The sequence below is a fragment of the Schistocerca nitens genome, chromosome 8 (assembly GCF_023898315.1).
Source record: "Schistocerca nitens isolate TAMUIC-IGC-003100 chromosome 8, iqSchNite1.1, whole genome shotgun sequence".
In the NCBI taxonomy this organism is placed as follows: Eukaryota; Metazoa; Arthropoda; class Insecta; order Orthoptera; family Acrididae; genus Schistocerca; species Schistocerca nitens.
The window spans coordinates 153,382,203-153,399,402 of record NC_064621.1 but is presented as its reverse complement, the minus strand read 5'-3'; the positions used below and the strand labels follow the sequence as shown (position 1 = coordinate 153,399,402).

Here is a 17,200-nt window from a genome sequence, read left to right as displayed (position 1 = left end):
GAGCCATTCGAACCATTTTTGAACCAGAGGTTGAAATCACTTATCCTCAATCTCGAGATCCCAGGGAGAAAGAAACGATGAGAGGATAGCAGTAGCCTACTGTGAGTACTGGAGTGAGGAGACTGACCTGTGAGCATGCTCTCGTTGACGATGCAGGAGCCAGAGAGGAGGACGGCGTCGCAGTACATGTCGCAGCCGTTGGGTGGGATGACTATGACGTCACCGGGCACCAGCTGCGTCGTCTCCACCTGGAGGGTGCCTCCTGCGGAGGCGCCGCGGTCCACCGTCACCACGTCAGTCTTGTGCACCGTGTCGTGTAGGCTGCGCTGGTTCTGCACCCATCACACAGGCTCGGTCAGTGCAGGCAGTGACTTGTACACTTTTAAAGCACCTGCAGGTGCTACATCAGTGATAATGTCTTTACAACTAGTTTCAGTCACAAATCTTTAATGGGTCGATACAGTACACTGTGCTTAAAAAAGAATCATTCAATTAAAAAAAATCATTTCTATTACACTAATGGCCGTTAAAATTCCTACACCAAGAAGAAATGCAGATGATAAACGGGTATTCATTGGACAAATATATTATACTAGAACTGACATGTGATTACATTTTCACGCAATTTGGGTGCATAGATCCTGAGAAATCAGTACACAGAATAACCACCTCTGGCCAAAATAACGGACTTGATACGCCTGGGCATTGAGTCAAACAGAGCTTGGATAGCGTGTACTGGTACAGATGCCCATGCAGCTTCAGCACGATACCACAGTTCATCAAGAGTAGTGACTGGCGTATTCTGACGAGCCAGTTGCTCGGCCACCATTGACCAGACGTTTTCAGTTGGTGAGAGATCTGGAGAATGTGCTGTACAAGCAGCAGTCGAACATTTTCTGTATCCAGAAAGGCCCATTCAGCACCTGCAACATGCGGTCGTGCATTATCCTGCTGAAATGTAGGATTTCGCAGGGATCGAATGAAGGGTAGAGCCACGGGTCGTAACATATCTGAAATGTAACGTCCACTGTTCAAAGTGCCGTCAATGAGAACAAGAGGTGACCGAGACGTGTAACCAATGGCACCCCAAACCATCACGGCGGGTGATGCGCCAGTATGGCGATGACGAATACGCGCTTCCAATGTGCGTTCACCGCGATGTCGCCAAACATGGATGCGACTATCGTGATGCTGTAAACAGAACCTGGATTCATCCGAAAAAATGACGTTTTGCCATTCGTGCACCCACGTTTGTCGTTGAGTACACCATCGCAGGCGCTTCTGTCTGTGATGCAGCATCAAGGGTAGCCGCAGCCATGGTCTCCGAGCTGATAGTCCATGCTGCTGCAAACGTCGTCGAACTGTCCGTGCAGATGGTTGTTGTCAGTCACTGGATCTCGACCAACGCGAGCAGCAATGTCGCAATACGATAAACCGCAATCGCGATAGGCTACAATCCGACCTTTATCAAAGTTGGTACGCATTTCTTCTCCTTACACGAGGCATCACAACAAAGTTTTACCTGGCAACGCCGGTCAGCTGCTGTTTGAGTATGAGAAATCGGTTGAAAACTTTCCTCATGTCAGCATGTTGTAGGTGTCGCCTTGTGTGAATGCTCTGAAAAGCTAATCATTTGCATATCACAGCATCTTCTTCCTGTCATTAAATTTCGCATCTGTAGCACGTCATCTTCGGGTTGTAGCAATTTTAATGGCGAGTAGTGTATGTTATTTCAGATACGTGCGTGAACAATGTACTGTTGCAAAGAGCAGACTCGAGTTTTACATGGTTCCCGCTAGATAGCAGCAGTGTGCGCCCACTTCAATTCAAGTTCGTTCGTTCGTTGGTTTTGGGGAAGGAGACCAGACAGCGTGGTCATCGGTCTCATCTGATTAGGGAAGGATGGGGAAGGAAGTCGGCCGTGCCCTTTCAGAGGAACCATCCCGGCATTTGCCTGGAGTGATTTAGGGAAATCACGGAAAACCTAAATCAGGATGGCCGGACGCGGGATTGAACCGTCGTCCTCCCGAATGCGAGTCCAGTGTCTAACCACTGCGCCACCTGGCTCGGTCAATTCAAGTAAAATTGGTGTCGGGACAACAGAAAGCGTTTTGTGTTCTACGTTTGGCGCAGTGAGGGTCAGTAATAACTGTTCAGCGTGACTTCCGCACTAGGTACGGTGTGGATCCACATACAGCACAGAGCATTAGATGATGACATGAAATACTCTGAGAAAGAGGTTGTTTATGTAAAGGAAAAACGCCGGGACGACCTCGAGTGTCTGACACAGACGTCGAATGCATCCGCCATAGTTTCACGAGGAGTCCGCAGATATCCGTTTGCCGTGCAGCTCGATAGCTCAACATGCCCCCCCTATGTCCGTCTGGCGTGTGCTGCTTCGACGTTTACACATGAAACCATACAAAATCGAGCTACTGCAAGCTCTTCGTGCAGGAGAGAAACAACAACGTGTGCAACTTCCTGGCAGATTAAAACTGTGTGCCAGACCGAGACTCGAACACGGGACCTTTGCCTTTAGCGGGCAAGTGCTCTACCATCTGAGCTACCCAAGCACGACTCACGCCCCGTCCTCACAGCTGTACGTCTGCCAGTACCTCGTCTCCTTCCTTCCAAACTGTACAGAAGCTCTCCTGCGAACCTGCAGAGCCGGCCGAAGTGGCCGCGCGGTTCTGGCGCTGCAGTCTGGAACCGCGAGACCGCTACGGTCGCAGGTTCGAATCCTGCCTCGGGCATGGATGTGTGTGATGTTCTTAGGTTAGTTAGGTTTAACTAGTTCTAAGTTCTAGGGGACTAATGACCTCAGCAGTTGAGTCCCATAGTGCTCAGAGCCATTTGAACCATTTTTTTGAACCTGCAGAACTAGCACTCCTGACAGAAAGGATATTGCGGAGACATGGCTTAGCCACAGCCTGGGGGATGTTTCCAGAACAGTTAAAGTTTGGAAGGTAGGAGACGAGGTACTGGCAGAAGTAAAGCTGTGAGGACGGGGCTTGAATCGTGCTTGGGTAGCTCAGTTCGTAGAGCACTTGCCCACGGAAGGCAAAGGTCCCGAGTTCGAGTCTCGGTCTAAGCTCGTCGATACTAACAAAGAGCAGCAGCGCTATTGCTGATCACACAGTTGCATAACCTCAAGAGGCAGTTGTAAATGCTGTGCACCAAGAAATGCATATGGAATGTCAGGTGCAGTAATCTGTCACTCGGGCAGACAGGAAACCAAATGTAAGAGCGCCAAAGCGGCTTGTAACGCGCGCCGTGGCCGATAGAGGGCACCTTGGACTAGCACAATGCCGTGTGGCGAAACCGCCAGTATCATAAGGGCGTTTGCCGCAATTTTGAGTTTATATTTTAATAGGCTGTAATTCTCATAGTGTAATAGTTACTGTCATATCTTGCACGAGCTTTACTTTTGTCTTGTTAGTAATCTTGAGATACAACTGTAGTGGACTGTTAAGGCAGCCAGTCCACAGTGAAGTAGCCGAAAGGGCATGCGTCAACTCACGCCGTCTGGCGTTAAGTCTGGAACAGGATTCGTAATGAATGTGATAAAGAAAAGAACGTAGCTACTAGAACACTTAACTTTTATATTGTCCTTTGGTATACAGCATTCTGGATGATACAAGTGAGACTCTATCTTGAGGTACATGCAACGTTACAAATGGTTAATGGCGCCTTGCTAGGTCGTAGCCATTAACTTAGCTGAAGGCTATTCTAACTGTCTCTCGGCAAATGAGAGAAAGGCTTCGTCAGTGTAGTCGCTAGCAACGTCGTCGTACAACTGGGCGAGTGCTAGTAAGTCTCTCGAGACCTGCCTTGTGGTGGCGCTCGGTCTGCGATCCTGACAGTGGCGACACGCGGGTCCGACATGTACTAATGGACCGCGGCCGATTTAAAGCTACCACCTAGCAAGTGTGGTGTCTGGCGGTGACACCACAACAACTTTTATTAAATTTCCTTATGATACTAGCGGTTCCTGGACTCTACTGGCCACGGCGCACCTTGCCTGTCGCTCTTGCGCTGGTATATTTGGTTTCCGCCTGTGTGAGTGAAAGGTCATTGCACCCGATGCATTCTACGCATTTCTTGATGTACGGCATTTACAACTGCCTCTTGAGCTTTTGCAACTGTGTGTACAGCAATAGCGCTGCTGCTCTTTGTTAGTATCGACGTGTTAGAGGGATTCGGAGAGGTCTTCTTTCCACACAAGGGTTGGAGAACATGATTCGGAACTTCGAATTAACTGGCGATTTGGGAATTGCTCCTGGAAGAGGCCGACGGCCAGTTGCGCCACAAATTGTTGGAGAAGTTACTGTTGCCATGACTGGGAGGGGTGGACGCACTGGGCAATCTTCAGGCGGTGCACGAGCTGTGTCACGACAGCTGAACATTCCATGGTCCATTTTTCGAAAAGTGCTGCGAACGATTGTGAAATGGTATCTCTAGTGCAGTTCCAGGCTGTCGCGGATGCAGATGTTCGTCACAATGAGCAACTTTTGTAACCTGGCACGTAAACAGGGTGCGCAATTAACAAAATGTTACCCTCCCATGCAGAAATTAAAATGAGTTTCCTTCAATGGTTTATTCGCGTCCTTACAAATGTTTCCGCAAAGTTTCATTGTCCTGCGATCACTCGTTTCTCATGGGGCTCCCCTCAAGTAGCGGAATTTTTATTGTGGCCACCCTGTACAGGAGGGTAATACGGAACGCCGTGCTGGATCCCAACGGCCTCGTGTCACTAGCAGTCGAGATGACAGGCATCTTATCCGCATGGCTGTAACGGATGGTGCAGCCACGTCTCGACCCCCGTCAACAGATGGGGACGTTTGCAGGACAACAACGATCTGCACGAACAGTTCGACGTTTGCAGCAGCATGGACTATCAGCTCGGAGACCATGGCTGCGGTTACCCATGACGCTGCACCACAGACAGGGGCGCCAGCCGTGCAATTTATATTGATTTGGGAGATACGAGTGTAGTTATATAAGAGAACGACGAACTTACGTCGGATTATTTTCATTTCGTAAACTATATGAATCACAAATTGAATGGTGAAAACTCTACCGAATAATAGTGGCGCAAGTACTGCAAACTCTGATGTTCATTTGATAAGCTGAATGCAGCAATCAAAAGTATATTCCTATTTAGCCTAAAGGAAAAGAACTTGCTGCAGCTTGTGGCGAGAATGATGATTATGATGATGATAATGATGACGCTGAAGAAATAATGTAATATGTTCTTGACTTCTTGGGCGTTAGTCCCTGTGGAAAGTGAATTAACAGTTCACAGTACCGGAATATACACTACCGGCCATTAAAATTGCTACACCACGAAGATGAGGTGCTACAGACGCGAAATTTAACCGACAGGAAGAAGATGCTATGACACGCAAATGATTAGCTTTTTCAGAGCATTCGCACAAAGTTGGCGCCGGTGGTAACAACTACAACGTGCTGATATGAGAAAAGTTTCCAACCGATTTCTCATACACAAACAGCAGTTGACCGGCGTTGCCTGGTGAAACGTTGTTGTGATGCCTCGTGTAAGGAGGAGATTGCGTACCATCACGTTTCCGACTTTGATAATGGTGGGATTGTAACCTATCGCGATTGCGGTTTATCGTATCGCGACATTGCTGCTCGCGTTGGTCGAGATCCAATGACTGTTAGCAGAATATGGAATCGGCGGGTTCAGGAGGGTAATACGGAACGCCGTGCTGGATCCCAACGGCCTCGTATCACTAGCAGTCGAGATGACAGGCATCTTATCCGCATGGCTGTAACGGATCGTGCAGCCACGTCTCGGTCTATGAGTCAACAGATGGGGACGTTTGCAGGACAACAACCATCTGCACGAACAGTTCGACGACGTTTGCAGCAGCATGAACTATCAGCTCGGAGATCATGGCTGCGGTTACCCATGACGCTGCACCACAGACAGGGGCACCAGCGATGGTGTACTCAACGACGAACCTGGATGCATGAATGGCAAAACGTCATTTTTTCGGATGAATCCAGGTTCTATTTACAGCATCATGATGGTCGCATCCGTGTTTGGCGACATCGCGGTGAAAGCAGATTGGAAGCGTGTATTCGTCGTCGCCATACTGGCATATCACCCAGCGTGATGGTATGGTGTGCTAGTGGTTACACGTCTTGGTCACCTCTTGTTCGCATTGACTGCACTTTGAACAGTGGACGTTACATTACAGGTGTGTTACGATCGGTGGCTCTTCCCTTCATTCGACCCCTGCGAAACCCTACATTTCAGCAGGATAATGCACGACCGCATGTTGCAGGTCCTGTACGGGCCTTTATGGATACAGAAGCTGCCCTGGTCAGCACATTCTCCAGATCTCTCACCAATTGAAAAGTCTGGTCAATGGTGGCCCAGCAACTGGCTCGTCACAATACGCCAGTCACTACTATTGATTAACTGTGGTATCGTGTTGAAGCTGCATGGGCAGCTGTACCTGTACACGCCATCCAAGCTCTGTTTGACTCAATGACCAGGCGTATCTACATCTACATTTATACTCCGCAAGCCACCCAACGGTGTGTGGCGGAGGGCACCTTATGTGCCACTGTCATTACCTCCCTTTTCTGTTCCAGTCGCGTATGGTTCGCGGGAAGAACGACTGTCTGAAAGCCTCCGTGCGCGCTCTAATCTCTCTAATTTTACATTCGTGTTCTCCTCGGGAGGTATAAGTAGGGGGAAGCAATATATTCGATACCTCATCCAGAAACGCACCCTCTCGAAACCTGGCGAGCAAGCTATACCGCGATGCAGAGCGCCTCTCTTGCCGAGTCTGCCACTTGAGTTTGCTAAACATCTCGGTAACGCTATCGCGGTTACCAAATAACCCTGTGACGAAACGCGCCGCTCTTCTTTGGATCTTCTCTATCTCCTCCGTCAACCCTATGTGGTACAGATCCCACACTGATGAGCAATACTCAAGTATAGGTCGAACGAGTGTTTTGTAAGCCACCTCCTTTGTTGATGGACTACATTTTCTAAGGACTCTCCCAATGAATCTCAACCTGGTACCCGCCTTACCAACAATTAATTTTATATGATCATTCCACTTCAGATCGTTCCGCACGCATACTCCCAGATATTTTACAGAAGAAACTTCTACCAGTGTTTGTTCCGCTGTCATATAATCATACAATAAAGGCTCCTTCCTTCCATGTATTCGCAATACATTACATTTGTCTATGTTAAGGGTCAGTTGCCACTCCCTGCACCAAGTACCTATCTGCTGCAGATCTTCCTGCATTTCGCTACAATTTTCTAATGCTGCAACTTCTCTGTATACTACAGCATCATCCGCGAAAAGCCGCATGGAACTTCCGACACTATCTACTAGGTCAATTATATATATTGTGAAAAGCAATGGTCCCATAACACTCCCCCGTGGCACGCCAGAGGTTACTTTAACGTCTGTAGACGTCTCTCCATTGATAACATCATGCTGTGTTCTGTTTGCTAAAAACTCTTCAATCCAGCCACACAGCTGGTCTGATATTCCGTAGGCTCTTACTTTGTTTATCAGGCGACAGTCAAGGAAAATAGCATCTACCTGGGAGCCTGTATCTAATATTTTCTGGGTCTCATGAACAAATAAAGCGAGTTGTGTCTCACTCGGTCGCTGTTTGCGGAATCCATGTTGATTCCTACAGAGTAGATTCTGGGTTTCCAAAAACGACATGATACTCGAGCAAAAAACATGTTCTAAAATTCTACAACAGATCGACGTCAGAGATATAGGTCTATAGTTTTGCGCATCTGCTCGACGACCCTTCTTGATGACTGGGACTACCTGTGCTCTTTTCCAATCATTTGGAACCCTCCGTTCCTCTAGAGACTTGCGGTACACGGCTGTTAGAAGGAGGGCAATTTCTTTCGCGTACTCTGTGTAGAATCGAATTGGTATCCCGTCAGGTCCAGTGGACTTTCCTCTGTTGAGTGATTCCAGTTGCTTTTCTATTCCTTGGATACTTATTTAGATGTCAGCCATTTTTTCGTTTGTCGGTGGATTTAGAGAAGGAACTGCAGTGCGGTCTTCCTCTGTGAAACAGCTTTGGAAAAAGGTGTTTAGTATTTCAGCTTTACGCGTGTCATCCTCTGTTTCAAAGCCATCATCATCCCGGAGTGTCTGGAAATGTTGTTTCGAGCCACTTACTGATTTAACGTAAGACCAGAACTTCCTAGGATTTTCTGTCAAGTCGGTACATAGAATTTTACTTTCGAATTCACTGAACGCTTCACGTATAGTCCTCCTTACGATAACTTTGACATCGTTTAGCTTCTGTTTGTCTGAGAGGTTTTGGCTGCGTTTAAACTTGTAGTGAAGCTCTCTATTAACTTCCCATATTCAGGGATGCTGCAAAGGCCTTATTATCACTGATTCCCTGTTCTGTACTTACAGAGTCGAAAAGTTCGGGTCTGTTTGTTACCAGTAGGTCCAAGATGTTATCTCCACGAGTCGGTTCTCTGTTTAATTGCTCGATGTAATTTTCGGATAGTGCACTCAGTATAATGTCACTCGATGCTCTGTCCCTACCACCCGTCCTAAACATCTGAGTGTCCCAGTCTATATCTGGTAAATTGAAATCTCCACCTAAGACTATAACAAATTTATGTGAAATGTATTCCAAATTTTCTCTCAGTTGTTCTGCCACTAATGCTGCTGAGTCGGAAGGTCGGTAAAAGGAGCCAATTATTAACCTAGCTCGGTTGTTGAGTGTAACCTCCACCCATAATAATTCACAGGCAGTTATTACGGCCCGAGGTGGTTGTTCTGGGTACTGATTTCGCAGGATCTGTGCACCCCAATAGCGTGAAAATGTAATCACATGTCAGTTCTAGTATAATATATTTGTCCAATGTATACCCGTTTATCATCTGCATTTCTTCTTGGTGTAGCAATTTTAATGGACAGTAGTGTAACACGTGGTGATATGGCAATCTATATCGCTCGAATTAAAAATTGGTGAGTTTCCTGGACGATGCTGTGAAATATCATGAAATCAAAGAAATGTGTAAGAGGAAATATATACGTTGACGATGTTACAATGAGTGTTACCAAGATGAAATGAATTTAGCAGAAGAGAAGTTGTGAAGTCGGGTCATGAGTCGTGTCTGGGTAATTTACTCAGTAAAAATATTGCTCGTGTAAGACAGAGTTCCAGGTTCTTTGTGTTTGACACGTAGTTGTAATCTACCACGAAGTCTCAACTGTAATAGAGATTAGTGTGGCACATAGCCAAAGGAAGGTCAAACGCATTTTTTGCTCAAACGATACGACCAGTACCTAGAGGATGACGGATAAATGAGGTTAAAGAATAGGCTGGACATGCTTGGAAGCTCCGCCGATCTGGTCTTGAAGGGCCATTCGGGACCGACTGACCGCCGTGTCATCCTCTGCCAAAAGAGTAAATTGTATTTGCTACGGTGTGGCTTGGGGAGGAAGAGGGTTAGCACACCGCTCTCCTGGTCGTCGTTGGCTTTGTAGGCCTCGAAACTAGCATTTCTGACTCATGTAGTTCATCAGTTGGTATCATGAGGCTGTGTGCACCCCACTCCAGTCCTGCCGCCAAGGAAAAATCACTGGCAGGCCCGGGAATGGAGCTCGGATACCCCGTCGATTAGCCAGACACTCTCATCACTCAGCTACGAAGCTAGACACATTGGAAGGTTGTAAGACGTGTATAATTCTATTGTCTATTGTCAAACCACAATTTATGAAAGATGTTTATATTTTATTAAGAGGATTAAGTAGGAATAATTAATATTTGTCATGTTGGAAAAAATTGTGGTAGCAGGGAATGTCTGCACCAAAGTGTTGTTGGCAAGAGAGACCGCACATTGATATAATTTTAAAAAGGACGGGAGAGACCGCGTATGGATACATTTTAAGAAAAGATCGGGAAAGACCGCGCACTGATACATTTTGTAATGGTAGCAGGGATTGTCTGCACCAGAAAGCATTGTTGGCAGGAGACACCACACTTTAGAGTTCGTAGGGGGGGTTGTTTGGGGAAGGAGACCAGACAGCGAGGTCATCGGTCTCATCGAATTAGGGAAGGACGGGGAAGGAATCGGCCGTGCCCTTTGAAAGGAACCATCCCGGCATTTGCCTGGAGCGATTTAGGGAAAGCACGGAAATCCTAAATCAGGATGGCCGGACGCGGGATTGAACCGTCGTCCTCCCGAATGCGAGTCCAGTGTCTAACCACTGCGCCACCTCGCTCGGTGCGTTCGTAGGAAGTCAGTAGTAAGCGAGATGTGAAGCGAGTCTGTAGCAGGTCTGAAGCGAGAGGTTGAGAGGAGCGGTGTGTCTGCCAGCCACCAGCTATGATTTACAAGAGATTATAAACAGATGTAGAGAGACATCAGCTATTATCATAAGAGGAACTAATATTATTGAATTATTTTTTCGAGAAACTCAAGACTACTGAAGGTATGTTTGCTCAATGATAGTTGTCAGATTATTGTAAAAATTAAGTCCCATTTGAACGTTTATAAAATCATTTCATTGAGAATATAATTAATTTTTTCCAGCAATATTGCGTTACTGATTATAATCTATCCCAAAAACCATCAACGTAAAAAATTTGCAAAATTTTATTGTTCTCAAAAACAAGTTTAACTATGAATTACGTAACGTCAGTCAAATTAATTAAGGAATAACGTCATCTTTCGTAATAAATACACCCACTTATTATGACAACCCACCAGCAGCAAATAAAGTATAGTAAAACAGAGTAAGTATATTCGTGTCGCAGTTCGATGTAGCAGTCAGATGGCGATCCAGTAACAGTAAAAAAGGTAAGGAACAGTTTTGGGTTATTGCAGATAACGACTGAGGGGCACGACGACGACACGTTCTATGTTTCGTCGAAATAATCAGAAAATCACTTTTAATAAGCAGCAATAAAATTTGTATGCGAAGATTGACAAAGAGAATTAATTTCAAAGGGAAGATTTCATTTGTTATTATTAAGAAAGAGATAGAAATCAAAAGGGAAGGTGAGATTCTTGAGTTTCTCCCGGCGTATTTGATAATCAAAATATCCACGGGTGTACTGCCGGTCTACAGTGTCCAACGGGCACAATATTTCGGCGATCATACATGTCGCCGTCATCAGGTGAACTGACGGACTGAGCTCCTGTTCACACTTAGCGATAAGAAATAATGTCCCTCTCATTGTAGGCTTCCAATCCTTCAAGTGCTTTCTCAGTACCTCTCAGAACAGCAATTGTTAACCATGAATTGCCACTAACTACTTCTGTTGTGGTACTTGTAGTTGGACTTAGAATATTTCGCTGGCTGTGCGCCTCCGGCACCGCTATATATATTTACTTAGCTCGTGTTGCTGGAAAATCAAACATCTGATAAGGATTGCTGTGTGTATTGCAGTTGTGTTTCTGTGTGTGGCGCGTGACCTTGAGTGGGACTTAGCCGCTGAGCGAGGCAGCGAGTGTGCGAGAGAGAGCGCTGTGGAGTGTGTGAGAGAGAGCGCAACACGGGCCCTAGTATTACTAGGCCCGTGTTGCTGGAAAATCAAACTGACGGTTGCGCAATCGGGACTGATAAGGCGCGCTGGCGCTGCGCGCACGGGTGGGGGGCAGGAAGTACATCCTGTTCTGAGGCAGCTGCAGGCTCATTCGACTCGAGGCAGCCGCACGAAGCACACAGCCATGCCTTACTACAGGAGCTCGGTCCGTCAGTTCACCTGATGATGGCGACATGTATGATCGCCGAAATATTGTGCCCGTTGGACACTGTAGACCGGCAGTACACCCGTGGATATTTTGATTAAAAGGGAAGGTTTCATAGGTTATTGTAAAAGGGACGGTTGCGCAACAAAAGAGATATGGAGAAGACGGGAGGGTTTCAAGGTATAGCTTGAATATCGTTATATGTAGAGATCTCCGGAACGACTCTTCCTGAACGAGCAGATTAAAAAGCAATGGTGATGATGAAGATGATCGTGATAATGATTATGATGACATTGAGGTGGAGGAGGAGGAGAAAGAGGAGGAGGAGGAGGAGGAAGAGGATGAGGATGAGGATGAAGGAGATGAGGATGAGGATGTGGAACTGTAACTTACGATGAAAAAACTGTTTAATAATTGATACGAATAAGCAGCTCCTGCAGTCTTGCGAGACCGAGCATAGTGCGCTGCTGTTGGATGAAGATCATACCTCTTTCTCTCGTACTCTTGCATCTTGATATTGGAAAGAAGACATTAGTACTTACTTTCCGTGTCTGCGAGATGCTGGACGTGACACCGAAGGCGGACATGAGAACGATGACCATGGTGTAGTAGTAGTAGCCCTCGAGGAACCATACGATCAAGCTGAAGACTTGGAAGATGTAGAGCGGGTTGACCACCTCCAGCAGGAACAGGGTCAGGATGCTCTGCATCGGCACGTCTATGTCGTTCAGTCCGTAAACAGCTTGCCTGTCGAGGAGCAGAAATAGAAGATAAATGAGTGACGGGAGTATTCTAATCTCAGGTTCAACAGCGGAACAGCTGACCTTGCAGCAACTGTTTCTGAAACATGAACTGTTATACATGCAACATGAAAAAGTTGCATGCTCTAACATTCTGCGTGGTGTCTGTCTGTTCTATATCGTGTCTCCCTGCCACTTTCGCGCAACGACGCTCTGAGCGTGTTTTTTAGGGAATTGACTAGTTTGAACCTGGGACCTGTTGCCGGTAAGGAGACGCCAGACCACATATGACATGTAGAGTTCAGAAGAGTTCGGTGAGACTAGCGATGATATAACCAAATACTTAATGATTTCAGCGTCAGCTCCACTACACTCCCTGTAAAAGAATCTTAATACTAACTAAATTTAGTGGAAAGGGTTCAAGGCTTTCCTATTTTTAGTTAGCTGGTAAAGTGACGTCGAAAAAGCAGTTAAGTTTACCATTGGAAATTTTATTCTACTCACAATACATTGTTTATAAATTGCACTATTGATAAAAGGAAATGTTTTAATACAGGATGGTAAAAACTAACTGCGTTCAACAAAAATGTGAACGAATATTCCCTGAATGGGTTTCCAAGTTCTACAATGGATCGAAGGATGACCTATGCCATATCACATCTATAATCTAGGTTTAAATTAAGTTTTACAAAAGAGAAAACTATCAAAATGGTCTACAGTGACCCTCAATTATCTTTAATTACTTATCTAACTTGTCGTAAATTACAGTGGCTGATGTGGCTTCTCAATAACTATATAACAGAAAAATCATCGCGTTTCAGATTTTTACTTCAAGTGGCAAATGTGAACACCATGAGCTTTAATTGACGATCGAAACTAGTATTACGCAAAAAGGGGGTGTAACAGATGAGACTTCTGCAGTTCTGAGTGAAGCTTTATGCGCTGTTATGCGGCATCGCGTGCGTTCATTACCTTGTCATTGTTCGTCAGGGGGCGGCGGGCAGCACAGCTCCGCCCACCTCGCTGTCTCGGAAGGAACTCTGTTCCTAACTTCTCCTTACTACAATTTACCGAAGTTGGTTTAAAAAAACTATCTGACTGTGTTTTCATCTGACCAATCATGGTCTCAATGTTAACCTTAAGCTCCGCCTACAAAAATTCTGTCTATCCAATGAGAAACGTTATACTTTTCGTGGTGGGGCAATGTTTTTGAAGTTTGCAACGTAACAGAGACGCGAAAAAGTCTCACGCTAAAACTTGCGGGTGGTATGGTCCTAGCGGTTAGCTGGCGACGTGGGTGTCCATCCGTCCCTTATCGTAGGGCCTTCCAGCTTAACACGGTTCTGCTCTCGGCTTCTGTTCTCGTTTCTCCCCTCGGAACTGCGTCTGTCCCCCGGTGGGAAGGTATGACATGCATTTAGGCATTCTTGTGTTAGTCTGTGGTATTCCATTTGCTCACTCGTTACTCGTATTACTTTGGTTAATTTAATGTCACGATTTATTCGGAGCTATGTGACTTACTACTGGATTTGCTTATCATGTCAGGGTTTTCATGGAAGGTGTTGGGTTTGCCTGACACCTTACAATGCAGTAAGGCGATTCTTTTCAATCACATTCAGAACAGCCTTTTATTCCGCAATAAAGTTCCGCCGTATGCACTTAAGAGCGTATTTCCTCAGTCAGCTCTTCCACTGTCACATACCACGTAACAAACGAAATGACTGCCGACACTATATAGTGCTACAGCGCCAGGTCTTGCCAGTCAGACAAATGTCTTCGTCCAGTGAACAGCTGCCACTAAAAAGGCGAGACCACGATGTTCGGTTCACGAATTTACTTCAAATTTCGAACACCTTCACTAAGCCATTAAAACAACATAATGTGCAAGTAGAAAGGTGCACTAGTATGGCACTCACGAGAAAATCGCAAGAGAAGTCTTACGCGTCTATTATGTAAGTGATGTAACCGTGCGAAGATGCTCATCGAAGAAATCATTGTGGCGAAGTGAGGCGGCACGGTAGCTCAGCGTGTTCGGTCAGAGAGCTGGTTGGCCTCTGTAATAAAAAAACTGAGTGGAAGGATCAACAAACGAACTTGAACGGATGTCCTGTGACGTCCGCAACGACCAAACACAACGATTAAAAAAAGGAGAGGTACCTGCCTTCTGTAATAAAAAAACTGAGTGAGTGGATCAACGATAAATTCGAACAGACGTCATTGAGTGTCCGCCCCGAACAAATGCAACGAACGATAACGAAGAAAACGAGATTCTTAAAAAAAAAAAAAATGTAACCGTAAGCGCGTTATAAAAGGTTCGTGGACGAGGCAATAGTTCGAATCTCGAAAACACTAATTTTTTAATTTTATTTTTTTCGATCACTGGTCACATTATTTAAATGGCTCTGAGCACTATGGGACTTAACATCTATGGTCATCAGTCCCATAGAGCTTAGAACTACTTAAACCGAACTAACCAAGGACATCACACAACACCCAGCCATCACGAGGCAGAGAAAATCCCTGACTCCGCCGGAAATCGAAACCGGGAACCCGGGCTTCGGAAGCGAGAACGCTACCGCACGACCACGAGCTGCGGACGGTCACATTATTTAATTTATTTTTGTAGTGCAATGTAAATTCTGTGATATTCAAAAAAAGTGCAGTTACACTATTCGTGATTGGTACATTAGCAACGTTTCACCGCTATATTTCACAAATCCCGACAGGCATACATTTTCAGGAAAGCTCTACGCGTTTCTTCGCTTACTTGTCGATAGTTATAAATATGTTTGTTCTAATAATGAAATGTCACCAAAAATAGTAAGTAGTCGAATAACATGAAATTCGCTAAAACTTCATGCAAATACAGGTGTTTTTTAAATTATATTACCTCTCAAATGTCATATCAATTAAATGATATGACTAGTGATGAAAAAAAAATAGATTACTAAGTAATTTTGAGCGGGAGTCGAACTGTCGCCTCATTCACGGCGGGGAACTCGAACGCTAACACTTGACCACCATGTGCTCTTACATCCGGTATCTTCGCACAAATTCATACACATATAATACACGCATAAATCTTCTCTTGCGATTTTCTCGAAACTACCAGAGTAGTACACGTTGCTACTTGCACACTGCGTTGTTTTAATGGCCCTCGAAAGGTGTACAAATTTTGAAGTAAGTGTGGGATCCCAACACGTGGTCTCCTGTTGTTGAGAAAAGCGGCGACGTTTTGAATGCAGGACGTCCTGGTTACCTTCTCTGCCGCTAGATGGCAAGAGTATGCATTCTCCCGGCTGCAACGGGTGAGCAAAGGCAGATATTCCACAATAGGCGCCAACCCCACTGTATATATTTTGTTTTCGCTAATTAACACATATATCATCAACTACACAAATTTAAATAAGCTCTTTGGAGTGTGCTGTTTATGACATCTCTGACGAAAGTGAAACTGTCGCTGTTGTTATTTTGAGCTTATACCGTCCCCAGTGAAATACTAAAAAAGACTTAAAAACAGTATTTATAAAGAAGAGATTTTTAAAAATTGTAATAATTTCTCTGTGTAAGGCTTGAGGACAAAGAAATATACAGAACACTCGAAACAAAATGATCGAAAGAGACGACAAGATATGCTCTTTTGTTAATTTTTTAGTCGTCTTCACTTCTCCTCTTGTCTTGGTTGCGTGTAAACGGACATCTTGCGAGTGCTGACAAATGTAAGCATATTTGTATTAATTAAGCAGATAATGTAGTGATTTAATATTATTGTTCACTTTTAATTTGTAAGAAGTGATCCCGATTTCATGTCCGACTTCCTTGAATTAACCTGCATTCGAGTAATTTACAGTGCAACCTTTTTTACGTGGCGATATTAACTTACAAAAATTAACAGAAGCGAAAAACTCGCCCGGTATTAATATAAGCTACATTTTTCCCCACAGCCGCCCGAAGTTGCAGAAAGTACGTAGCTTTAACATTCTTATTTTCAGTACGACAGCCGAGAGCCAGAGCCAAGACTCCGACTACAATGCAATGGTTAACGGAGGTAAGAAAACATACTCTCACGCGTGCGTGGGCCGCAGTTGTAATTGATAACTTAAGATTTTTGCTTTAAAGTGAACCGACTAGCCAAGGAAATTAATATGAAAAGTTTATTTCATTGTTCAACTTATATGTTCATGTTTTAAGATTCAGCGAGCCTTACAGTCATTAACGTAACAAATAATTTCCACTGGAGATTAATAATGTTAAAAAAGAGACTATTTCACAAACGCATTTAACTGTAAATCAAAATTGAACGAAATATCATTTTGATTAAGGCCCACTATGTAAGTCGGCAACAATCACCATTACCAACCAATTTGTGTAGTAAATAATAAATTAAATTACGACGGCCGACGGACGCGAGAAGCTTTACTGTTCATGTAAATACGGTATGAGCACTCACTTAAATATTGATCACGCGTAGTATGCTGGCGGTGCTGGGACGGTGAAATAATTATTCAGCGATGTCCACAGCTCGTGGTCTTACGGTAGCGTTCTCGCTTCCTGCCCACGGGGTCGCGGGTTCGATTCCCGGCGGGGTCAGGGATTTTCTCTGCCTCGTGATGACTGGGTCTTTGTGTATCTTTCATCATCATTGGCTCGCAAGTCGCCGAAGTGGCGTCAGCTAAAAAGGACTTGCAATACGGCGGCCGAACTTCCCCGCATGGGG

The 17,200-nt window shown here is 45.1% G+C and overlaps 1 protein-coding gene and 1 non-coding gene across 2 annotated transcripts in view; one reads left to right on the top strand and one right to left on the bottom strand.

Moving 5' to 3' along the window:
* The window catches only part of LOC126198677 (polyamine-transporting ATPase 13A3-like), a 452,249-nt gene that overhangs the window by 157,621 nt on the left and 277,428 nt on the right, over positions 1 to 17,200 (bottom strand). The window contains exons 7-8 of the mRNA XM_049935173.1: positions 12,286 to 12,490; positions 128 to 332 (exon numbers count right to left, since the gene is read on the bottom strand). Of these exons, the coding sequence (XP_049791130.1) occupies positions 128 to 332; positions 12,286 to 12,490 (410 nt within the window). The remainder of the gene's footprint in view (positions 1 to 127; positions 333 to 12,285; positions 12,491 to 17,200) is intronic.
* On the top strand, positions 3,021 to 3,094 carry Trnap-cgg (transfer RNA proline (anticodon CGG)). The gene has a single exon. It is a non-coding gene; the product is annotated as a tRNA-Pro (tRNA).